This window comes from Panthera leo, chromosome A2 (assembly GCF_018350215.1).
Source record: "Panthera leo isolate Ple1 chromosome A2, P.leo_Ple1_pat1.1, whole genome shotgun sequence".
Classification (NCBI taxonomy): domain Eukaryota; kingdom Metazoa; phylum Chordata; class Mammalia; order Carnivora; family Felidae; genus Panthera; species Panthera leo.
Genome location: NC_056680.1, coordinates 34,488,702 through 34,514,357, shown reverse-complemented (window position 1 = coordinate 34,514,357; position 25,656 = coordinate 34,488,702). Strand labels below are relative to the sequence as shown.

Genomic DNA, 25,656 nt, shown 5'->3' with positions numbered 1-25,656 from the left:
CATTGACTATTGTTGCACGAGCTGTTAAAGATTTAATGTGCAGTCTGAGGCTGGTAGCAGCACGTTCGTTCCTGGGATTTACGGCATGAAAGACCTTGAGTCCTTTTTCTTACTGAGCACTATGCTGAGGTTGGGCAGAACCAAGGTATTCCCTATCCAGGGTCTTTTTCTTTGCTTTCCCCCTCCCTCCCTTTATTCCTCCTTCCTGCCTTTTCTTCCTTCCTCATTTCTTCCATACCCCGCCCCAAGAATTAACCAATGGGAGAGGACTGTGGTGTTTCCATTTCCCCTCAGTTGACTCCACCCCACCGCACAGTGTATATGATCCAGAAATCCGCTCCTAGGACACCAGATGTGAGCTGGAGACTGCCATGATGTCTTTCAGTACAGCTTATGTAAACCGGAATCCTTCAGGGGCCCAGATTCTATCAGTGTGCTTCAATCCTTTAAAGCTTGCCCTTAGTATCTGGTCACAGATCTGGCTGAGGTCAAACCTCACTCACCAGCAAGCATCTCAGTGTTTCCAAGCCTCATTGTTTTTGAATCACTTCAGTGATTTCCACCCCACAGAATTGTGAGAAATAATGAGGTGATGTGTACAAAGTGCTTCTCAACCTACCTCAGCTGTGAGAAGAAAAATCTACGGTCTTTAGAACTGTAATTCTGGTTTTTAATTTGGGGTTCTTGGTGTCAAAAAATCACATTAGAAATTTTTAGCAGAAAGATATATTATTTCTTTTAGAATGTGATTTTGTTTCCCTTCAAAAAGCAGGAATTTTTTTTTCCTGAACCTCTTTGTTTAGATCAGGTACTGATACTTTGGGTGATTGGTTTTGGGATATTTTCACCCACATTACATCTTTTAGGTTAGCTACCTTGCAGGTTAAGTTGAGACTTTACATGCTAGCTTACCAATAATACCTACTCATTTTCAAAATTACTGTGATTTAAACAAGCCATTCCATTTGTGAAGAGAACACCTGAAATAATGTATATGAACAGCACTTAGTATCTTGGAGAGAATGGCACTTTGTAGAGCTCAGGTATTATTAATAATTATCATCATCAATAGGGTATTTAAATCATATGGTAATATTTAACCTACATATGACAAGCTCTAAACTTAACAGCAATATTAGGCAGGAAAACCTTACTCTGGAAGCCTTCCAAAAGATGTCATAAAAATTAACTGACTAAATATTCGTCGATGCCATCTGTATAGTAATTAAAAGTGAAAACTGGCATCCGATTGTCTTGTCAGCATGCCACCCTGAAGAATTACATGGTTTTTGGAAAGGCTGTGTTTTAGATGGTCTGCTAATTAAAACATACCCTATAGGCAGCTGCAGTAGCCCTGCTCGGAGATCTTTGGAAAGGTGCCACCCTTGAATTACTCATTTGCAAATAAATACTGAGCCTTTCTTTCCAGGTTGTGAATCTTTTCATTTGCCTGTCTTGAGTTTTCCTTATTTTATTCATTTTTTCCCAGGAAGAAATCGACATTATTGAAGGGATAAAGGACAGCCAAGCTCAGAGGATGGCAGAAAACCTAGGCTTCCTTGGGCCTTTGAAAAACCAGGTACCTGAGCATTTGGAGGCCACTGTGCATATGACTTGTTTCAGAAAATGTGTGCTACCTTCCTTACTTGCCTCTGATGTTTGTGCTTCTCCAGGACCCAGGATTATTTATTTGTCCAACCATTTTTCCCCAGTCGTTTGTGATGAAGAAAAATATTTCCCTTGTGTTCTAGAAAAGGGTGTTTATGAGATGTGTTCAAATATACGTGTGAGCGTTGTGTGCGGATACATGCATTTTGCTGTGTATGTTAGTCTCTCTGTTTTTTTCTGCAGCACTACAGTGCCAGCCCATGAATTAGATGAGGCAGCATAGTGGTGAGAGGGACAGGCTGTAGAGTCAGGCAGACCTGAGTTTGAATCCTGTACTGCCATCCAGCATGCCTGATTCCACCCATCTGAATGTCTGTCATCGTCTGTGAAATGGGGATAATGAGACCCCAAATGAGAGGCCTCTTGTTAGGACGGAGTAAGCCCAGTACACAGGTGCTTAGTCAGTACTCCAGAAAGGTCAGCTGTTATTGTTATTAATAATACACGTTACTTAACTAATTGCTATTCTTTCATAGCTAATGGGATTTGAGATGAATATTAATGGCCTGAAAGTGATACTTCACAGAAAACAGCTTAAATTATGCCAATTTAGTAATCATATCTCATGGCTTCAAAGACAGAAAAACTGTCCTCTGAGCTGTTGGGGGAGAGACTCTGTCTTGAGCTTCACAGTTCTGCGTTGTCCTTGGTCCAGCCCACCGAGCCGCATTGGGTGTTTACATGAGCAAGCTTCTTTGTCTCACAGTTAAAGGAGAAGGATTTACTGTCTGTTTTCTTCCTTCTCCACTACCAAGAGAAGCCACCTTAATAACCCAAAGTCCTGTGTGTATGTATATGTGAGTGTATACGTGAGTATGTGTGTGTTTCCTGGGGCCCCCAATGGTTCCAGAGTATTTACTGCTATTTAGTTGGGCAACGTTCCTCTAATAAAACAGACTTCACACTCTTTTCTTTTTCTTTTGATTGACTCTATCTCTAGAAATTGAAGGCTGGAAATAGGCAAGTCATAGAAGGGTAAAGCAGAGTAAGACTTTAAAAATATCTACGTTTGAATTAAGAGAGGACAGCACTTAACTTGAACTTGGGAGGAAAGGCTCCCTTGGAAGGTGGAAGGTTCAAGATGGAAGAAGGGGCAGGAACATGTGGGACTAAACCTTAGCAGGAGAAAGAGCCAGGACTCAGTGGACAGTTACAAGAACTAATTGTCACTTCTGAGACTGTCAAAGAGATGTCAAGTTAGTGACGTGCTGAAAGGAAGTTATCGTGGATTCCTGAGTAAGGGCTGCCGTGGTTGGAGTCACCTCCTGAGAATGAGGTCACTAATTAGCTTAGCCGTCCACTTGACACTTATTGTGGGACTTCTTGTGTAGGGGTGTGGTCACTGGGACCGTTCTTCCATAGGGTCCCCGTGTTCTAGCGACACTGCCCTACAGTCAGCTCCAGAATGTGCTCCATAACCCTATTCACATTCTCTGTATGCCTCTGCACATTGCTGTCTGTCTTACTTATTTGCAGTCGCCTTTGTAGATCCTGGTGTGCACCATGGAAGGGACATTGTCAGCTTTGCTCACTGCTCTGTTGGAAGCGAAGTTCTTGGCAGGTATATCAGATGCCCTGCAAACATTCGTCCTATGCGTGAATAGGTGCTACAACACGTCCAGGATGTCCACTTCGAAGAGCTTCCTGGGGAGTTGGTGATAGGCAGGAGAATAAATCTGGAGCGGGCAAATCTGCTAACCCCTTGGCTTGACAGCTCAGGAGGTGAATGTGACAGAGAGTTCTAGAGAAGGCAGTAATAGTTCTAGGGACCCCAGAAGATAGTTTCCACCACTCTTCATTTAGAAGAGAAATTTAAGAGTCATAGCTCTTTAAATGGTTGAATCACATTTTTTTCCAGCACCCCAGACACTCTGGGTTTAAATGAATTACCTGCGGAAGGAAGATGAGCATGCAAGTTCTCAGGGGTCATGAAGAGCTATAATGTCATTGTATTTTTGACTTAAATGTGCTAAGGAAAGGAAAGAAGTTTTGAATTCATTTTTTTTCCTGTTTGTTTGTTTTTTTTCATTGCCAACCAAATGAAAGCCTTTAAATCTCCGTTTGCTCAGCAAAGTTGGAGTGAGCTCTCCCTGGGTGCTGCTCACTCTGCTGGACCCTGGAAAACATGATGAGAAATAGCCACTGTTCTCCAGGGGCTCCCAGAACAGTGATCAGGTGCTGGTAGCGATTATAGGGACAGGGAGTAGGAAGGAGCGCGAGGGTAATCCTAGTTGTAGGTGTGTGGGAATTTGTTCATCTAGGGACAACTGATGTTATTTGTACACTAGGAAGGAGACTGTATGTGTGCTGGAGTGGTAGATTTGGGCATGCATTAGGATGCTTCCTTAAGCCACAGGGATCAGTGAAATGTTCCAGAAAGTCAGTGTCTAGTAAGCAGAGGCTTACTCGCAAGAAAAGGAGACTTGGGAGGAGGCTCCCAAGAAGAGAAAACATGAAAATTGTTTTTATGTTTTTATTTATTTTTGAGAGAGAGACAGAGTACGAGTGGAGGAGGGGGCAGATAGAGAGGGAAACACAGAATCCAAAGCAGGCTCCAGGCTCTGAGCTGTCAGTACAGAGCCCAGTGCAGGGCTTGAACCCGTGAACCGTGAGATCATGACCTGAGCTGAAGTCAGATGCTTAACTCACTGAGCCACCGAGAGCTCCAAGAAGATTATTTAAATGGCCATCGATCAGTGATCCTTTGGTCAAGAAATGGTACCTTCAAGGTACCTTAGATTCAGTGTGACCTTGAACATTACTTAATTTTCATCTAGGATATGGTTTAGGCATGTGGAGGCTGTGCTCTCTTGGATGAACAACTTATAAAATGATTATCTTGTAAAGTTACTAATATCTTTCCAACCCATGCCTGTTGTGTCTGAACTCAGTGAGGTATTCACGTTAGACTTAAAGAAATATCACCTGGTACAGAAATTACCAAGTATGTGTTCCTGACAGAATTCATTTCAGCAAGAATTGGTTGAAAAGACTAAAGCCACAGGAAAGCAGAAAAGGACTGAAAATTCATAGATCTGTCAATTGTGTTAGTTATCCTCTATACTATTAACTTCTTTTTTTTTCTTTTTTTTTAATGTTTATTTATTTTTGAGACAGAGAGAGACAGAGCATGAGCAGGGAAGGGGCAGAGAGAGAGGGAGACACAGAATGTGAAGCAGGCTCCAGTCTCTGAGCTGTCAGCACAGAGCCCGATGCGGGGCTCGAACTCACGAACTGTGAGATCATGACTGGAGCCGAAGTTGGACGCTTAACCGACTGAGCCACCCAGGCGCCCTAATACTATTAATTTCTGAAACATAAGCACCCTGTATTGTCAATATGCAACTTCAGTATTTAAGCTAATGAAAAGATTTGATGGGCCCAGTTAAAAAAGATCACCAATACCTCTGGGAATGGTTTGTCCCTCTGGCTAGCTTTAAGAACTGTGTGTGAATGTTGATGACATTGGTTCCTGGAATCAAACCAAAATATTGCTAAAATTTTTAAGCTATTCAAACACTTTTGAAGGTACCTGTAAATTTGTCAGGGTTTCGTACATATGGCCCAAAGGATATTTGATTTTAGGCATCGTAATTTTTTAAATTGCTTAGCAAACAACCTTAAAATAACATTAATTGGTGGCAAAAGAAGAGAAAACAAATAGTCTGTAGAGTGTGGTTATGAACTGAGGAAGTAGGTGGCAGTAGGAAGCTGGCTGCCTGTAAGGTAAACAGCAGAATGTTTCCTTTGACTTGTGTTTAGTTTATTCTTTAAATCTGAACATGTTTGGAAAACTGGGGAGCTAACCCCCACTTTTCCCAGGCCCTGCCATTTCTGTTGTTGTACCTGCTCAGACTGACACATTTGCCTGCCTAGCCTTCACAGTCATTTACTTGGATGGCCTCTGGAACAGGGCACGTTCAGTCTCCAAGCCAGGCTGGTTCTCCCTTTTTTAGATCTTACATCGCAGATTTTGTAACACGTATCCCTTAGAGATCTCACAACGCAAATCTAATCATGCTTCATTCCTGCTCAAAAAAATGCTTATGGTCTGTGTTTGTACAGAAATGAACAGTTCTAACAGTGAATACCCCCAACTGGTGTGTTAGTATGTGATTGTAGTGGCACTAATGTTTAGAAAATTTGGGCTTCATGGTAAGTTACGTTGATAGAAGCTTAAGAAACATTGTTTCTTTTTAAAAATTTTTTCATGTTTATTTATTTTTGAGAGAGACCGAGAGTGAATGGGGGAGGGGCAGAGAGAGAGGGAGTCACAGAATCTGAAGCAGGCCCCGGGTTCTGAGCCATCAGCACAGAGCTGATGCGGGGCTCAAACCTATGAACCACAAGATCATGACCTGAGCTGAAGCCAGATGCTTAACTGACTGAGCCCCCCAGGTGCCCTGAGGCTTAAGAAGTTTTGAAGTGACCCAGCTATCCACTGACAAATAAGTGGATCCGCAACAGAAGGTTGTTTAGCTTTGAGAAAGAGGAAGATTCTGATGAGGCATGGACGAACCGTGAGACATTGTGCTAAGTAAAATTAGCCCATCGCAAAAAGATACATGCGATTCCATTTATATGAGATGGAAGGTAGAATGGTCGTTGTCAGACTAGGGGAGGGGAGAATGGGGAGTTGTTATTTAATGGGTATAGGGTTGCAGTTTTGCAGGATGAGAAAGTTTTGGAGCGTGGTTGCATGACACGGTCAGTATACTTAACACCACAGGAATGTACACGTAGAAATGATTGGGATCGTGAATTTTATAGTAAGTGTATTTCTAAAAAGAAGAAAGTTTTAAAGGACCTGGGGTAAGATCTTATATATGTAGGCATCCAGAAGATTTTTTCTGTTATGTAGTTTCTCCTCATTATCCAATCAGCCATTAATTGAGCCAGTATTTTATTGCGTGTTGACTCTGCACAGAGGCTGTGTGGGTACCGGATAGCTGGCATGCCTCTCTCATGCACAACACTGCAGGCTCAGATCAATGGCCTAGAAAACCCCCCGAAATCAAGTCTGTTTGGCAGTGAGTTACATATCAGCTTAGCATTGTAACTCAAAATCCATTTGGATAAAAAAAAAAAAAAAAAAAAAAAAGTAAACATCAAGTAAAAGAAATCTTACAGTATTTGAAAAAACTAATTGGGGAACCTCAGAGTGAGACCATCCTTCTTAAAGTCTGACCCAAAGCTAGAAGCGCTCAATGAAGAGTTCCATTATTACTATTTTATGTGGCAGAAATAACAGACCCATGGGTGAAAGGTAAATGTTAAAGGAGAAGAATATTTGCAATTTATATGGGATGATGAGCTAATTTCCTTCATGTAAAAACCCTTCTTATAACTCAGTGAGAAAAAGACTAAAATCTCAACAGAAGAATAGGCAAAATTCACAGAAAAGGAAATACAGAGGTCTCTTAAGCTCAGAGAATAATGCTTAAATTAACTAATAGTAGGAGTAGTCTATATGAGAGACCCATTTTTACCCGGCATACTGGCAAAGATTGATAGCCTGTGGTTGTGAATAGAAAAACAGTTTCTATGATCCTTGTTTGTGTAGTGGGAAATTAGTGAGAGCTTCTACCAAGAATTATTTAAGATCACCTTTTATTATTTAAAATCCCCACATCTCTTTCTTTGCTCTACTCTGGGGAATTTATCCTTTAGATATACATAGAGAAATGGATAAGGCAACATTTTAAGTGATGTCAAGCTATTGGAAACCTAAAGGCTATTGTTTAAGAGACAGGTAAACTGAATTATGGTAAATCCATTCAATAAGCTATTCTGTAGGGGCGCGTGGGTGGGTCATTCGGTTAAGCGTCTGACCCTTGGTTTCACCTCAGGGTCACGGTCTCATGGTTTGTGGATTTGAGCCCTGCATGAGGCTCCATACTGACTGTGGGGAGCATGTTTGGAATTTTCTCTGTCTGCAACCTTCCCGCTTGTGTACTCTCGCTCTCAAGATAAATTAAAAAAAACCAAAAAACAAAACTAAAAAAAAAAGATATTATGTAGCCACTTACAAGAATAAGATCATTGTATTTGTGTGGCTGGTGAAGGCTTTCTAAAATCTGTTAGGTGAAGAAACAAAGTATAGAACCAAGGTGGTTTTTGCTAGAAAGGTGAGCTCAGAATATGTGTACTTGCACATACACAGACTGTCCCTCAGTGAAACACCAGCCGGGAAGGGGGCTGCTGCTGGATGAGACGGGAGCCGTGTGGCTGGGGAGTCTGGTGAAGGTTCATAGGATGACCCTTGTGTAGCCAGAAAAAAAATCAATATTAAAAAATATTCAGTCTTACTCATTATGCGTGTTTACTTATAGCTACTGGGTTTCAAATTAGGATTTAAGAAAGTTTATATAACTATATACATATATGAGAAAAGAAAGATATGTGTGTGTGTGTGTGTGTGTGTGTGTGTGTGTATGATAAAGACCATGTGAATTTCATTTCCAGGAGTTTTTCAGTCAGTACTGGAACAGAGAAAGTACTCTCAGTGTTTAACCACAGTGGGACTTTATTCTAGGGACTTGGTTACATGGTGATTCAAGAGTTGAGAAATTCCAGGATGGGCAGAGGCAAGGTAGAGCTAAGCCATAGCAGGAAATTGTTGCTCCCTGCATGCTGGAGGGACCACGTGAGGACGTGGTATTTCTGTATCTTGGGATACAGAAGGTAGAACCCTGCTGGGCTTCTGGTGGTTGCTAAAGCCAGTGAAAGAGATGCTTTTTTTTTTTTTTTTTTTTTTTTTAAAGTTTATTTTTGAGAGAGATTGAGAGACAGCCCAAGCATGGAAGGGGCAGAGAGAGGGGGAGACACAGAATCTGACGCAGGCTCCAGGCTCTCAGGGCCTGACATGGGGCTCGAACTCATGCACCATGCAATCATGACCTGAGCCGAAGTCGGACGCTTAATGGCCTGAGCCACCCAGGCGCCCCTGGAGGAGCTGCGTTTGCAAAGCAGGAGAGGTGTCCAAGTACCCCAGCTTTTCCATTTCTCCTACCTCTCGTCTCCTTCCACTGCCTCCCATTGGCTGAACTGCGCTGGAAACCATCTAGCCCAGGAGGCTTGGAAACTCAGCCTCCAAGTGTCAGCTCCCCTGATAAACATAACAAGGATGGAGAAAAGCCAGAACCGGGTGTGAGGACAAAAATGCAGGGCTGGAACGATGAGCAAAAATGTTGCCAAGGGAAAATTACGGCTCGGCAGTAATAAAAATAATAAAAATTTTAATAATAAAAAGATGGCCCCAAGCGTGAGACTGATCCCAGCATTCAGCCATAATTGTACACAAGTCTTGCTGTGTTGCATCACAGGTGTTCACTACAGGTGTGAGCTTTCCAGGGTGGTGTCAGGCCTCCTTTGTGATGTCTTCCCCTCACCCCTGTTCACACAATGCCAGCATGCTGTGACATAGGCCATGAATAAAAGTTGGTTGAAAACAATGATTGGGTGAGTGAATTTCCAGCAGCCTTGAGAAAAATGGAAGTCAGGGCATACCATCAGGGAAACTTGGGATACTGTTGCTCTTTGTGGCTTATGCCTTTGTGACAGACTGTTCAGTGTGAACGGGCTGGGCTGTTCAGTAACTGTACTGTGTAGGACTTTCATCTTCCTATCTTGCAACAGTTTCCATAAGACACTCAGTAATTGTTGTTTCGCAGGTTATAGGTTTGGGCTGATGAATGTTAATAACTTTTATTTTAGCATAATAAGGAAAACCTGGTCATTATAAACTCTCAAAATCATGTTTACATTTTACTTAAATGGAGATTGTTTATATTAATGATTGTGGCTCATACTGCATCATAGCTTGGCTAATAGGAACATGAAAATTTACAAAAAGATTAACGTTTTTTAGGCTGTACTGAAAATAACTTGTTTTCCTGATAACGGTCTTTCTTGGTGTCTGGAGGAAAGTTGAGCAATTCCTTCTAATGAATAGAAGTGGAAATTAAAATACTTATGCTTTTCTCTTTTTCCCTTCAGAAAACCGAACTGAACATAAAGATATAACTTAATATTTTTAAGGTTACATTAATACAGCAAAATAAATGTTCTTTTACTGCTTTGGTGTAATTTCATTGTACTTGATCCTGTTTAGGCTGCAGACCAAATTAAGAAGCTGTATAATCTCTTCCTGAAAATTGATGCCACTCAGGTGGAAGTGAATCCCTTTGGTGAAACCCCAGGAGGACAAGGTAACCAGAACAACAACAACAACAACAACAACAACAACAAAGAAACAAATGAATATAATCGTTTATGCAAGCTATGAATTAAATTGTACAAAAGACTGTAGCAGTAGCTTTGCGTTCATTTTGTTCAGTAATTTAATTTCTGCCATGGTTTCGAATGCTCCCGTGATACGGTTGAACATTTCAGGACTTGAGTTTGTTTGCAGTCAGATGCCAGGCCTCAGGGGAAGCTCCTTCTTGTTTTATTTAGAAACATCCATCCACCAGCACCGCCTTGTTTCTTCGGAGCCATTCTTGCTTATAGTGTGGTAGAAATTTGGGTAGAAATGGGATCCTCTCCATTGGGGTGTAATGAATGCACCTGCTTTTTATGGAGCTAGAAATGCTTGAAGATTTTTAGTTTGCCTAAATCTGTACAAAATCACTTTGTCCTCCCCTGCTGGATTTACATCATCATAGTGAGACCCTAGTGCCCACAATCCAACTTACTTACTTACTTACCAACTTACTTAGTTACTTAGCTTCTGATTCAGGTGGGAAAAGGTTTCCCCAACTTCCCTTGCAGGGAAGGTTTTTTCCTACCCATCAGGTAATTAAAAAGTATAAAGAACTGTTTTCTATGTCAGCACCCGTCACCATTTCCCTGTGCCTTATATACAGCTAGTGTTCAGTAAATTCTTTTTAATTCGATAACAAAAGCTTGTGAATGTGTGTGTGTTTAAAGGTAGAGGCTGGGATATCAGGTGGATAGGATATGGATACCAATATGTAAGTTCCATGAACCTTGTCTTTTTTTTTTTTCTTTTTTTTTTTTTTTTTTAGCACATTTCACTCCCAATGTCTTGTATGGTATCTAGCATTTTGTGGGCAGTTCGTAAAGAGGGATTTGCCACTGAGTTGGTACATTAGGTGATCTGTTATTTGCAAATACAACCAGCTAGTAAGCCAAGGTGGACAGTACACTGTTTTACAAAGGGGCCTGGGTTCAAATTCTGGGTCTGCCGTGTTCTGGCCACAGACCTGGGCTAAGCCTTGGAGTTTGTTTGTTGTTTTGTTTCTTACTCCGAAAGAGTGGTAAAAATGGTAACTGTCGTATCGGGTGGTTGTCAAATAAGGTGACTGGTGTTTGTGTAAGCATCCACTGTCGCACACAAAATGGATGAGCATCACACATTCACAGATGCTCCTCTTCTCAGATAGGCCAGGAAAAACTGCCAACAAGCAAAACTCCAGGACCAGGTGGCTTCACAGGTGAATTATACTAAATATTTAAATAAGAGTTAATACTTACTTTTCTCAAAATATTTCAAAAGACAGAAGAGGAAGGAAAGCTTTCAAATCCATTCTGTGAGGCCAGCATTACCTTGATACAAAAACCAGAAAAAGATACTACAAAAAAAGAAAACTATAGGCCAGTATTTCTGATTAACATAAATACAGAAATCCTTAACAAAATATTAGCAAACCAAATTCAACAAAACTTTGAAAAGATCATTCACTATGATCAAGTGGGATTTATTCCTGGGATGCCAGGTGGTTCAATATTTGCAAATTAATCGGAATGATACATCACATCAACAAGAGAAAAGATAAAAACCTTATGATGATCATTGCAATAGATGCAGGAAAAACATATGATAAAGTACAATATCCATTTGTGATCAAAACTCTCAACAAAGTAGGTTTAGAGGGAACATATCTCAACTTAATAAAGGTCATCTATGAAAACCCACAGGTAACAGCATACTTAATGGTGAAAGATTAAGAGGTTTCCCTCTAAGATCAGGAAAGAGACAAGAATGTCCAGTCTCACTAGTTTTATTCAATATAGTACTGGAAGTCCTAGCCACAACAATCAGACATGAATGAATGAATGAATGAATGAACAATAAATAAATAAATGGAATCCAAAGTGGAAAGGAAAAAAATAAAACTTTCACTGTATGCATATAGCGTGATACTATATATATAGAAAACCTGAAAGACTCCACTAAAAAGCTGCTAGAACTGATAAATGAATTCAGTAAAGCCACAGTATACAAAATCAGTATATAGAAATTTATTGCATTTCTATACACTAATAATGAAGTGACAGAGAAGTTAAGAAAACAATCCCATTTGCAGTTGCACCCAAAATAATAAAATACCCAGGAATAAATTTAACCAACATTGTGAAAGTCCTGTATTCCAAAAATTATAAAACATTGGTGAAAGAAATTGAAGATGACACAAATGAAAGATATTCCATGCTCATGATCAGGACAACAAATATTGTTAAAATGTCCATACTAAACAAAGTAATGTACAGATTTAATGCAATCCCTATCAAAATACCAACAGCACTTTTCACAGAATTAGATCAGTTAATCCTAACATTTGTATGGAGTCACAAAAGAGCTTGAATAGCCAAAGCAGTCTTGAAAAAGAACCAAACTGGAGGTATCATGATCCCGGTTTTCTTTTAAAAAAAAAAAAATTGTTTTTAACGTTTTATTTATTTTTGAGACAGAGAGAGACAGAGCATGAGTGGGGGAGGGGCAGAGATTGAGGGAGACACAGAATCGGAAGCAGGCTCCAGGCTCCGAGCCGTCAGCCTAGAGCCCGACGCGGGGCTTGGTGACCTGAGCCGAAGTCGGACTCCCAACCGACTGAGCCACCCAAGCGCCCCACATTCCCGGTTTTCAAGATATACTACAAAGCTATATTAATCAAAAAAGTATGGTACTGGTACAAAAATAGAGACATTACGACAAAGGAGACAATATGAAATGGGAAAAAGTTTCTTAAAAAATGGTGTTGGGGAAACCAGACAACTACATGCAAAAGAATGAAACTGGACCAACTTTCTTACACCATACACAAAAACAAGCTTGAAGTGGATTAAAAATCTAAATGTTAAGACCTGAAATCATAAAAAAAATCCTAGAAGAAAGTACAGGCAGTAATTTTTCTGACATTGGCTGTAACAATATTTTACTAGATATGTCTCCTGAGGCAAGAGAAACAAAAGGAAAAATAAACTACTGGGGTTACATCAAAATAAAAAGCTTTTACACAGTAAAGGAAACCATCAACAAAACAAAAAGACAACCTATTGAATGGGAATAGATATTTGCAAATGATATATCTGATGAGAGGTTAATATCCAAACTATATAAAGCACTTACACAATTCAACACCAAAAAACCTAAGCCAATTAAAAATGGCAGAAGACATGAACAGACATTTCTCCAAAGAAGGCATACAGATGACCAATAGACACATGAAAAGATGCTTAACACCGCTCATCATCAGAGAAAAAAATCAGAACCACAATGAGATCACTTCACACCTTTCAGAATGGCTAAAATAGAAAACATAAGAAACAAGTGTATGTGAGGATAGGGGGAAAAAGGAACCCTTGTGCACTGTTGGTGGGAATGCAAAGTGGTGTACCCACCATGGAAAACAATGTGGATATTCTTCAAAAATTTAAAAATAGAATTACTACTGGATATTACTAGGTCACCTATGGGAAATGTTTAATGTGGGGGAAAAACGAAAACACAAATTCAGTATATATGCACCCCTGTGTTTATTGTAGCATTATTTACAATAGTCAAGATATGGAAACAACTCCAATGTCCATCTATAGATAAGTGGATAAAGAAGTGGTGTGTGTATGTATATGTGGTGTCTGTATGTATGTGTGTATATATACACCTATATATATATATATATATATATATATATACACACCTATGTATATATACACACATACATATAAATATATATACACTTATATATACCTATGTATGTATATACATACAGTGGAATATTACTGAGCCATAAAAATGAATGGAATCTTGCCATTTGCAACATGGATGGATCTAGAAGATATAATGCTAAGTTGAATTAAGTCAGAGAAAGACAAACCTTAAGATTTCATTCACATGTGGAATTTAAGAAAGAAAACAAATGAACAACAAAAAAGGGACAAACAAAAAAACACACTCTTAAATGCAGGGAAGAAACTGGTGGTTGCCAGAAGGGAGGTAGGTGTGGGATATAGGTGTAATAGGTGAAGGAGATTAAGATACTCATTGTGATGAGCACTGAGTAATGTGTAGAATTGTTGAGTCACTGTATCATACACCTGAAACGAATATAACACGGTATGTTAATTATGCCAGAATGTTTTAAAAAACACAAAATGGGGACAATAATATTAATACCTACCTTAGAAGGTTATTATGATGGTAATGTTCTCAGAACAAAGCATAGCATATGATAAGAGATACAAAAGCATTCGCTATTATGATTTTATTAGTTCTTATCCTTTTGAAAGTCAAACAAATAATAGACATTGAAGGTAAAACATCATACAAAGATTAGGATTTGTTTAAAAATTTAATTGTCACCAACTGCACTTGAACTAATACAAAATAGCCCTCAATTCCCTCCATGAGTCTTTTGGTGTTTCTGGTGGAGGCTTCTGTATTCTTGTAATAAATTCTCCATTTTCATTGACAAATAGTTAAATTAAATGATAGCTATAAAAAAATAATCAGAAAAGGTATGGATTTCATCTTTTTACCTATTTTTTTCTTTTTTTTTTTTTTTTTTTTCTTGTTGTAAGGATTTCAAGTTAGGATAGACAAATAGCTAATGTTTAGGAAGCCATTGAAAATAACATATTCCATGTTTTACACATGTGACCCACCAGATTTTTATTTGATGGGTCATTTGTAAGCAAACTACCTTTATTTGTAAATATTTTAAAAATTCTGTCTGACTATAAAATCATCAGTATTTCATATAGAGAGGAAGTGAATGGAAGAAGATTCTTTTTTGAACTCACATGACATAGTGTACTGTGATAGACTTTTATGTACATTCTTTTTTATTACTTACAGCAACCCGGAAAAATAAGAGGAGTTATTATCCCCATTTTACAGAGGATTGAAAATTAGTGTGACTCCACCATAGACATCCAGTTACTGAAGCTGGGATTTGAACCCATGTCTCTCTCAGGACAGTGTACATTTTGGTTTCTACATACCAGACTGCCTTCTTTTCTACCTTCTTTCTCTTTAAACTGTTAATTTACTTTTATCAGAGTGATCTGGATGTAGTCTCCAGTTTGGGAATGTTAGTCAAAATTCATGCTGCCTTGAGTGGCTATTAATTACATCCCAGAAACAAAAGAGAAGGAAGTTCAATACAAGTTCTTAAAGGTCATGGCTTGCTTTTCAAACTAGTATGCATAAGCAACCTGGTTATTTCATATTTTTAAAAAAATGGAAATTCAGCCAAGGAGTTGGATAAAAATCATTCATTCAACTACTTTCATTCAACTCTTTGGTAAGTTGTCAGTCACAGGTTATAAGGATACAAGAAATTTTCCCTCTCGTGTATTTGTAAAACCTCAGGAAATTGGAAGTTTTTATTTTTTAACTATCAAGAGAAAGGAAATTTCTTGAACTTTTTTAAAGGAATCATCATAAAATATATTCCGTGTATACACCTCATTAAAGCATAAGTCTTATGTGATATTTTTAAGAGCAGAATTATCTTTAGCTATTAATTTGTTCATTGTACCATAAAAGTTCAGCTATTGAATTATAATCACAATTAAATGAGTATGTTGGTTTATAACTCTAATGAGCAGTAGTCAAATTAAACCCAATTAGGAAACGGTGATTAATGACCAAATGTACAAATTGATCTTCATCATTGTCACAATCCCCTAAAGCAATCCTTTATTTAGGAGCTGTAAAAAAAATCATTTATATCCTAGAAGTATTAATAATCTTAATATTTATAATGTGAATATTTAATTTTTTCCATTTAGATCAGTAATAGCAGAGCCTATAACATTTCACATTAAAATTGTGATTTAATAATGACTCTTAATTTAGAAGTTTAAGGAGCTTGGCATCACACCAGACATTTTTACTTTAAGCTTATTCATTGCAGAGCTTCTTTGTAAGAGAATTTCTTCCATCTTCCATTGGTTAATGAGGACCATTTTTTAAACGTCCAGATGATTGGTCATATATTTGCACAGCAGAGGATACCCGGTTGGATGAAGAACGGCGATCTTGATAACATCTATGCTGCTAGGTCATCTATGGGAAATGTTTAATGTGGGGGAAAAACTGTAGTCCAAGAATTGTTTTTTCCAACGTGATTAAAAATTTGAGTCAAAGAATATAATTTGGCATCATTGACTGTAATGTCATTTAGTGACTGTTAGCTTGGATTATAATGGTTGTTAGTGACAGAAACCTGTATCAATCTAGTTTTTGTTAAAAAGCTTCCAGGTCAGGGAAGGATACCTGTTTTCCTCATATAACAGGGAAGTCTACAGAGTGGACTGGTTTAGGGCATGAAGGGAAGTAGGGATTCTCTGATCTTCCAGCCCATCTTGTCTCAGAATTGGCTTGTCAGCCGGGCTTTCTGAAGTAACAGCTGAGATAGCTCCCAGTTTCCATCATTCTCCCCCAGGAACCATAGCAATCTTTTCCAGTGATTCCAATTGGCCCCGCATGGGTCACATATCCGTATGTAGACTAATCACTGAGCTGGAAGCACATGTATAGGAGAAAGGCATTTTCTCAATGCAGAAAGGGACATTGAGTCACAACATGTCTACCAAATTCGCCTAACTTTTATTGACATGAAAGTAAACTGTTAATTAAATATTCGAAGAGAAATTAACTATTTTCCTTGCTTGTCCAGTTGAATTGCCAGAATTAATCCATTAAATATGTGGCCAAGTTAGAAGCAGGGTTTTCTTTATTGTTATTTATCTACCTGTCCATGCATTCATTCATCTATTTTGCAAGCTCCTGTGGGATTTTATGTTCTATTTCATTTCTTCCCACTCTCAGGCAGATCTGGCTGTACACAGACTTCTTTGTTTGGTGTCTTTCATGTTTTTCAGTGAGGAGAATGAGCATATTGTCCCCTCAGGAGATGTTTGCCAATACCTAGAGACTTTTTAATTGAGATATAACCGACATATGACATTGTATTAGTTTCAGGTGTACAACACAATGATTCCATGTGATCACCACCGTGAATCTAGTTAACACCGTTTTTGTTTATTACAACTGCGAGTGTAGGATGCTACATGCCTCTTGTGTGTGGAGGCCAGAGACATTGTGCTATACACAGCACAGAAAATGATCTCACCTCACCTACCAGGGAGTCCTGAGAATTCCTGCTCCAAGGCATTTTCATCATTTGGAGCCCAAATCCATTCACCACGCTAAAGGGATGAAACCCAGTTTGAAACCCTGACTACCTGGCCAAGACTCCATGAGAGCTAGGGGTGAGTGATCCAAAGTTAATTTGCACATCAAATCCCTTTCTTGCTTCAAATGAATTTCCCTAAATAGCTACCCTGTTGCTTCATGTTAGCAAGTGCCCATGTTGTTGGTGGGTGTTTGTCTCTGTTTTTCTCTTTATACATAAGACTCTATTTTCAAGAACATTTTCAGTTCTCTACCTTCACCCAAATCCCCCTCCTGCCTCATATCTATTTTCTCTTTCACAGCAACTCCAGAAAAGTTCTAAAAAGTGTACAACTCTTGGAACATCGCTATTTAATGGAAAGTGGGACCAATTTTAAAGTATCAGCATTTTAAGGCCATCTTGGCAAGGTGCATTTCAGTAGCCCATTATGGTTACTTAACACAAATCAAATACAGTGCAGTGCTTGCAGACAGATTATTTTTCAAACTAATTATGACAGTCTCATTTCCTGCTGTTTTTATGTTTCTTTTATATGCGAATTCCCCTCTGAAATGTAGTTTTCTTTTGTTTAATTCTGTAGCACATTCTTCTGTTGAAACTCTAGGGTCAGAGGCTGCTAACCGCCAGTCAGATTCTTCATCTAGGTTGGTGAATTGGCAACTCATAGAATCTCACACCGCTAAACAAAAAAACCACAACGCCCTATGAATCTAAGTACCGCAGCTTTCTTTGATATTTGTTCAGAAGGAAAATTCATTTGTATAATCTATCAAGCATGTAACAATGTGCTTTTGATGGTGAAAATTGTTTTATAAATATTAATAGGTATGTTTTTTCACCCACTTTGTAAACAGAATGGCCTTTGTTCAGGATGAATTTTCTATGGAATTGAGGTTTCATTAATGTGACACTCAAAATCTTATGTCGAACCAAGATCAGTACCTCCAAACATACATTTTACCATAGTTTGTTGTTATAGTAAATGAAAAAGCTAAGGTTTGAGTAAGCAGGTTTATTTTATTGCCCTGCCGTTCACATAGACATCAATCCATTTTTAACATGCTCATTCTAAAAGTGTACTTGGACAGTCTTACAGAGGGAAACAAGCATGTCAGAGTCCATCAATATTCAGGGATTAATCCACACCTTTTGTGCAAGCTGCAAGTTTTTGTTTGTTTTTCCCGTTATGCTTTTTTGTTTTCATGCCAGATGCACTTTTCTGAGTTTCTCTTTCACTGTAATAAGTTTGGTACCTGAGGCTATAGCAGCAGGAGAAGTGTGATGAGGTGCTTGGTGATTGGCAGCCTTTTTCTGTAAAGAGCCTGAGAGCCTCTGTTGTATGGAGTCTGCTCTGCTATTGTCTGGGGACAGCAGCTACTGAACTATGTAAACGAATGGGTGTGGCTGCATTCCAGTCCCAACAGCTATACTTTGCCATCCTCTGACTTAGATTCTCATTTGGGGCTATTTTATACCAATCTTTGGCCACACTGGCCTTATGCAAAGGTGCGGTGTGTGATTTGAGGGTCACCAAAGTCATCTCTGCCTTTAGACAATAATCTCCTTCTCCCATCAGTTACAAAGCCGGAAAGGCCAACCATTAAAATCTTTCCTGTGGGACATACTTATGTTTTCTGAATATGGCATTTCACTGAAAATCATAGGTAACTTGTACATCTGTAAACTCCAGTAGGCTTTAGTTTCAGTTCATTGTAAATAGAAGTCTAGGGTTATAAGGGAAAGGGGACCAAGTTACAAGTCATTTCTAGGGACAGGAAGAGGGGAGAATCTAGCCTGGGCTGCAGCATTGTGAGGCTGAGTGTAAGAAAACTGTGCGTCCAAAGGCAAGGGAATTAAAAGCAAAAATGAACTGTTGGGACCTCATGAAGATAAAAAGCTTCTGCACTGCAAAGGAAACAATCAACAAAACTAAAAGGCAACTGACAGAATGGGAAAAGATATTTGCAAATGACATATCAGACAAAGGGCTAGTATCCAAAATCTATAAAGAACTTGCCAAACTCCACACTCAAAAAACAATCCAGTGAAGAAATGGGCAGAAGACATGAATAGACACTTCTCTAAAGAAGACATCCAGATGGCCAACAGACACATGAAAAGATGCTCAACGTCGCTTCTCATCAGGGAAATACAAATCAAAACCACAATGAGATAGCACCTGACACCAGAGTGGCTAAAATGAACAACTCAGGAAACAACAGATGCTGGCGAGGATGTGGAGAAATGGGAACCCTCTTGCACTATTGGTAGGAATGCAAACTGGCGTAGCCAGTCTGGAAAACAGTGTGGAGGTTCCTCAAAAAATTAAAAATAGAACTACCCTATGACCCAGCAATAGCACTACTACGAATTTATTCAAGAGATACAGGAGTGCTAATGCATAGGGCACATGTACCCCAATGTTCATAGCAGCACTTTTAACAATAGCCAGATTATGGAAAGAGCCTAAATGTCCATCAACTGATGAATGGATAAAGAAGATGTGGTTTATATACACAATGGAGTACTACGTGGCAATGAAAAAGAATGAAATATGGCCCTTTGTAGCAACGTGGATGGAACTGGAGAGTGTTAATGCTAAGTGAAATAAGTCATACAGAGAAGGACAGATACCATATGTTTTCACTCTTATGTGGATCCTGAGAAACTTAACAGACCATGGGGGAGGGGAAGGAAAAAAAGTTAGGGAGGGAGGCAAACCATAAGAGAGAATAAAAACTCTTAAAAACTGAGAATAAACTGAGGGTTGGTGGGGCATGGAGGGAGAGGAAAGTGGGTGATGGGTATTGAGGAGGGCGCCTGTTGGGATGAGCACTGGATGTTGTATGGAAACCAATTTGACAATAAATTTCATATTAAAAAAATAAAAAACTTTGCGGGTGGAGTATGGCTGTAGTGATAATAATAATAATGAGTGAGTGCCAGCTGTCTGTGCTAAGTGCTTTGCACAGAGTCTTTGCTTGCACCAACACCATGCAGTCGAAAATACTCTGGTCCCCATTTTACAGACAAGGCCACTGGGCTTAAGAGTGGGTGATGTTGGAAGTGTCTGACTAGGAAGTGTCCGGTGTGTGTGATGCCAGAGTTCACTAAGTGGTGAATTTCACGGGAAAGTGTCCAGGCGATACGGCATTATGAACTGGGATAGTGAGGCAGGAAAGCCCTTTGTATGTTTGGGACCACTTTTAAAATATTAAGCAGATATAACAACTATGTGTCTCAAAGAGTCTAGCTCCTTAAAGTGATTTTTTTTCTCCCTGCCCTCCACCTACAGAAAAAGATTAAGGCTTTTAGGGTGACAATTTAGTTTTGGATCACCCTTTTTAACTCCCGAGTCACCTTCCTTCCTTCCTATTTATGTGGTATTTATGACTTGCTAAAGCACTTGAATGTAACATACATTGACCTAGGTGTGTCCTTGGTTTTCTCTACAGAGAGGGAACAAATGGCCACTATAGATAGGCCATTTATCCCACAAGTATGATACCTGTATGTGCACCTTTATTTCTTCATGTAGGTACCCCTTTTATCCCACAATCACCATTTTCAAGCTCTAGTTTAAAGTTTTTGTGGGGTGGTCTCCAAATAATGAACTCATTTCTGGACTTGGTATATCCAACATAACCCTGGGAAGGAGCATTTTTTGAAAATCTGGTTTTGCAGAGTTTAGGTGGGACTGCCTTCTGAACTTTGCATACGTATCCATTAATTATGTTCCATGAAGTAGCTTGGAATTGTAGCCTTTGTAAGGGGCAAAGATCAGCCTGGACCTATGTTGATTTACTAGTTTATTGATTTTGACCGAGAAGTCTTTTATTTGAAACTCTTCAGTTAGGAAGTCAATTTGATAGCCTTTGTCCATTCATTTTGAAGGTGTCAGTTACAAATAGTCGTGCCAATGAGTAATTGAGGAGCTAAAATTACTAATACATTAATTAAAATGTATTTATAACCTAGTGGAAAGCCAAGAATGAAGTTGCTTTCCTATTGATTATTATACCAGTCATTAACTGCTGACAAAATGCCATTGCAGCAGGCAGAGAACGTTGGCCAATTCCTTTGGTAATTGTAGGATTCCATCATCAAGATTGCAGTATTCTGGAGAGTAATTACTCATTTGCTCTGTGTATTCACAGTGTGTGGGTAAAGTGGTTGGACATTTTGTGGCAAGACTAAGGATTCTGGCAGACATTAACTTCTACATAAGATTCTTTCTTGACAGTCAGTGCTACTTTAAATAATTTGTGGTTTGGGGCGCCTGGGTGGCTCAGTCGGTTAAGCGTCCGACTTCTGCTCAGGTCATGATCTCGCGGTCCGTGAGTTCGAGCCCCGCGTCGGGCTCTGTGCCAACAGCTCAGAGCCTGGAGCCTGTTTCAGATTCTGTGTCTCCCTCTCTCTCTGATCCTCCCCCGTTCATGCTCTGTCTCTCTCTGTCTCAAAAATAAATAAAATAAACGTTAAAAAAATTTAAAGTAAATAAATAAATAAATAATTTGTAGTTTGAGCTTTTATTTATGCCAAGTATTCTTAGATGTTAATATGCCAGTTCTGCATAGACTTGTATCAAAGTACTTGATTTTTGTGGTAGAGAGACCCTTGTAAAAAACCTCTATGTAGGATCTGTAACTCTAGGATGTTGTAATGTAGCAACATTTTCTTGTAAGCAGCTGGGAATAACAGTCTATGGTCATTGCTTTGGAGTGAATTATTGCAGGGTGGTTGTTACCCTCTGAAGAGGTAGGTGCCTTTCAGCTATGCTGGGGGAGAATGGGTAATTTCTCTAAAGGGTGAGTCAAAACTCCCCGCCTACCAATATCTCAAGTAAAGTAAAAGAAGGTTACAATGGAATGTCATCATAGACAACTAATTTCTGCCCTAAGAAATATAATAAAAGGGGTCAGATCCCAGGAAACCTGCATGCCATCCCTCCCCACTACCGCTTCTCCCTGAGTGTTCGTATAGAGATATCCTGTAAGTCAATGAAAGTGCTGTTTTCTTGGTCCATCCATATCATCCAGTGAGTTTCAACTGTGTCCAAGTCTCTTGGCCTTGAGAGAATTGGAGATTTCTACCTGCACCAGAGTAGAAACAGAGCTGATAATGCCTAGCTACCTTCCATTATATCTGATCAGTCTTAGTGTTTTATAACTTGAATCAAAAGAATCATATCCTGCACGTATCAAGATGATGGTCCTGGTTTGAGCAGACCCTGGAGGAGGTATATCAGCAGTTTAGGGACTGTTATTTCCCTTTTCTGAATAAAAAAGCTGAGGCCCAGAGAGGAAGTAGGTTATTATGATTATTTTTTAATCAAGTCATAGAGTTAGTTAAGGGTCAAATAAAAACTATTGGTTCTAGGACACCAATCGGTGGCACAATCGGTGAAGATTTCGACTTTTTTTTTCTTAAGTTTTTTTTTTTTTAACGTTTATTCATTTTTTTTTTGAGAGACAGTAAGCAGGGGAGGGGCAGAGAGAAAGACACACACGCACAGAATCTGAAGCAGGCTCCAGGCTCTAAGCTGTCAGTACAGAGCCCAACACGAGGCTTTTCTCACGAACCATAAGATCATGACCTGAGCAGAAGTCAGCCGCTTAACTAGCTGAGCCATCCAGGCACCCCGGCATCTAACTTTCGATTTTGGCTCAAGTCATGATCTCCCCATGTGTGAGATTGAGCAGGCAGGCATCAGGCTCCACACTGACAGCAAGGAACCTGCTTGGGATTCTGTCTCCTCCTTTCTCTGCCCCTTCCCTGTTCATGTGTGCGCATGTGCTATTTCTCTCTCAAAATAAGTAAATAAACTTAAAAAAAATATATGGATTTTCGCCAAGTGTTCTTTCCAAGAAATCTTTCAGAAATATTAGTGAGGATACTGATTAAATAAAGATTTCACTTTACAGCATCAGGACAAAGGACAGTGGGATTAAGCATTATAATCTAGGTTCTCTTTGCATAGAAAGTAAAGGTGATGATTAGTGGTTAAATACTAAAAATGAATGTAATGAAAATGGCCTATCAAATCTGTGTTAACTGTGGCAGTCTGTACCTTGTAATGGGTGACCACAGTTTATATTACTAATTTATTAAACAGAGACCGACAGGTATAAATTACTATGTTCGTTATTAGAATGTAAGTCCCTTGAGAACAGGGTCTTTGTCATAATCGTCTTTGTAACCCTAAAGTGTAAGATCAAGAAAGCCATAACCACTTCTGCCTGTATCATGAGAAAAAATGACAGTATTTTATTTTTCTTTCTCCTGTGTTAGCCTGGGGAACTAACTAATTTGTAGATTCTTAAGGGATATTCACGTATGTGCCTTGTTCCCTTTAGTTGTCTGCTTTGATGCAAAGATAAACTTTGATGACAATGCAGAATTTCGACAAAAGGACATATTTGCTATGGATGACAAATCAGAGAATGAGCCCATTGAAAATGAAGCTGCCAAATATGATCTAAAATATATAGGATTGGATGGGAACATTGCCTGCTTTGGTAAGAAAGTAGTTCTATCAAAAGAATGATTTGTGGATTTGGGGGGAATTTAGGAACTCCTGATTTCTGAACCTTTCTGAACTGTTATTTCCTAAAAGCCAGTAAAAATAGGAGTTTGTTTGTTTGTTTGTTTGTTTGTTTTTGTAGCCCCAAAGTCTTAGGAAACAATTTGGAGTTTCTTCCCAATACATTTTGCTCAGTGGTCACTGGTTTAAAGCGCGGTTTCTCAAGTCTGGCACTTTTGACATTTTGGGTCAGATAATTCTTTTCTGGGGGTTGGGGTGGGGGTCCTGTACATTGTCAGGTATTTAGCAGTGCCCCCTGGCCTTTAGGTGCCATTGACAACCAAAAACATTGTGATAGCCAAAAATGTCTTCCAACACTGCCATATATCTTCTTGTCAACAAAATCACTCCAGTTGAGAAATACTATGTTAAAGCATCTCAGTTAAATTTTGTGTCATAAAAACGGAAATATTTACTACCCCAGTCAGTGTTAATATGCTAGGAACCATTCTGGAAATTTGTGTTTAAGATACAGTTTCTCCGAGGAAGTGGAAGAGAACATACACTTGAATCATTATACTCCAGTTTCGGCTTTTATGATCACCAAATGATAAAATGTTTAATCCATTATCCAGTTTATTAATAAAACAATTGATTTTATCATACTCATCTAAATTTGTGAAAATGGCTTATTCAGCTGAGATAAGAATGGATCTATAGAGGCAATACAATTTCTGTTATTGTCCACAGCTTATAGAACTGAGATTTATAACGCGTCTGTGTTTCTGGTAGAACCAATTCATTGCCCTGGAAACTGAGGTCTTAATCTTAATGGAATTAAAATAAAAAAGATTTGTAGCTCATTAAGCCAACAGTATTATTATATTCAGATCTGAACAGACCTCATCCAGTAGTCTGCTGTGCAATACAATAGAAAATGACATCTAATTACAAGTGATACCAAAAGCACTTGCTTTGTATTGGAGTAATAACTGTAATGTACCAGATCACGCGCATTGTTCTGATCTTGATAAGCTAATGCGCTCTCAATATTTGTAGGCATTTAGAAAGGAGAATGATATAATGGTGTGTTGAGAACAAATTAAATACAGATTCTTTGTAGCCTCTGTGGGAGTATGCATGATCTGACCAAGTTAGCAGCCTCAAAAGCTACGATTAACACATTTCAAATTGTTTTAAGATCTTATATAAACCATTTTTATTGTAGTTTCCCCAGACTTAATTAAATTAGTCACAGTTCACAGGCATGTCTGGGGAATTCAAGGGTCAGAAAAAGTGAAGTATAATTTTACCATGTGAGTTTCTGCTGTGTTCTGAAGGTTTGCTTTTCTTCTTCTTCCCCCCCCCCCCCACCTTTCTAATCTGAGGAAAGTAATCTCATATAATTAAGCATAAGAAGTGAAAGAAGTACAATTGGTTAATAAAACTCAGCTCTGGAAAATAAGAATTGCAGTGTTACAACTTTTTACTTGTTTTCTTAAAAAAAAAAAAACCCTCCTAAGATGTTAACACATTTTGGTTCTAGTTTTAATGATCAGGTTGCTAGTGAACATTTCTCATATTAATTTGAAGAAGGAACAGAGGGATAGGAGTATTATTTTGATGCTGTCATTTGTTCATTTGTTTTGTGAGTTTATCCACATAACCTATAAATATGTGTGGTTGAGCTGAGTGTAAAAAAGCATGGAGTCCTATTGAAGTTGGGACCCCTGTGGTTCAACCCCAGAGGGATGCCATATTCAAAGCATATTCTCAGCAAGCAAAAAATTAAATGAATTCCATTTTTTTTTACTCAGGTCTCTTAAAGGATATTAAAGACAATGCAATTCATAGACCCAAGCAACTTCTTGTAGCCTTTCTTCTCTCTTTCCAGCTTCGTTTGAGTTCTGTATTTTTCCAGAACCCAAAACTCCTTCTTCTACTACTAGCTCAAATTAATCAATTATGCAAACTCTTCCCTTTTATCTGTTTGCCAGATTGATTTAACTTGTTAAT

At 38.8% G+C, this 25,656-nt stretch overlaps 1 protein-coding gene across 5 annotated transcripts in view; it reads left to right on the top strand.

Moving 5' to 3' along the window:
- SUCLG2 (succinate-CoA ligase GDP-forming subunit beta) overlaps nt 1-25,656 on the top strand; it is a 330,084-nt gene that overhangs the window by 136,610 nt on the left and 167,818 nt on the right. For all 5 annotated transcript variants that reach the window (XM_042929928.1, XM_042929931.1, XM_042929932.1 and 2 more), the window contains exons 8-10: nt 1,490-1,579; nt 9,782-9,878; nt 23,474-23,635. In XM_042929928.1, coding sequence (XP_042785862.1) covers nt 1,490-1,579; nt 9,782-9,878; nt 23,474-23,635 — 349 coding nt within the window. The remainder of the gene's footprint in view (nt 1-1,489; nt 1,580-9,781; nt 9,879-23,473; nt 23,636-25,656) is intronic.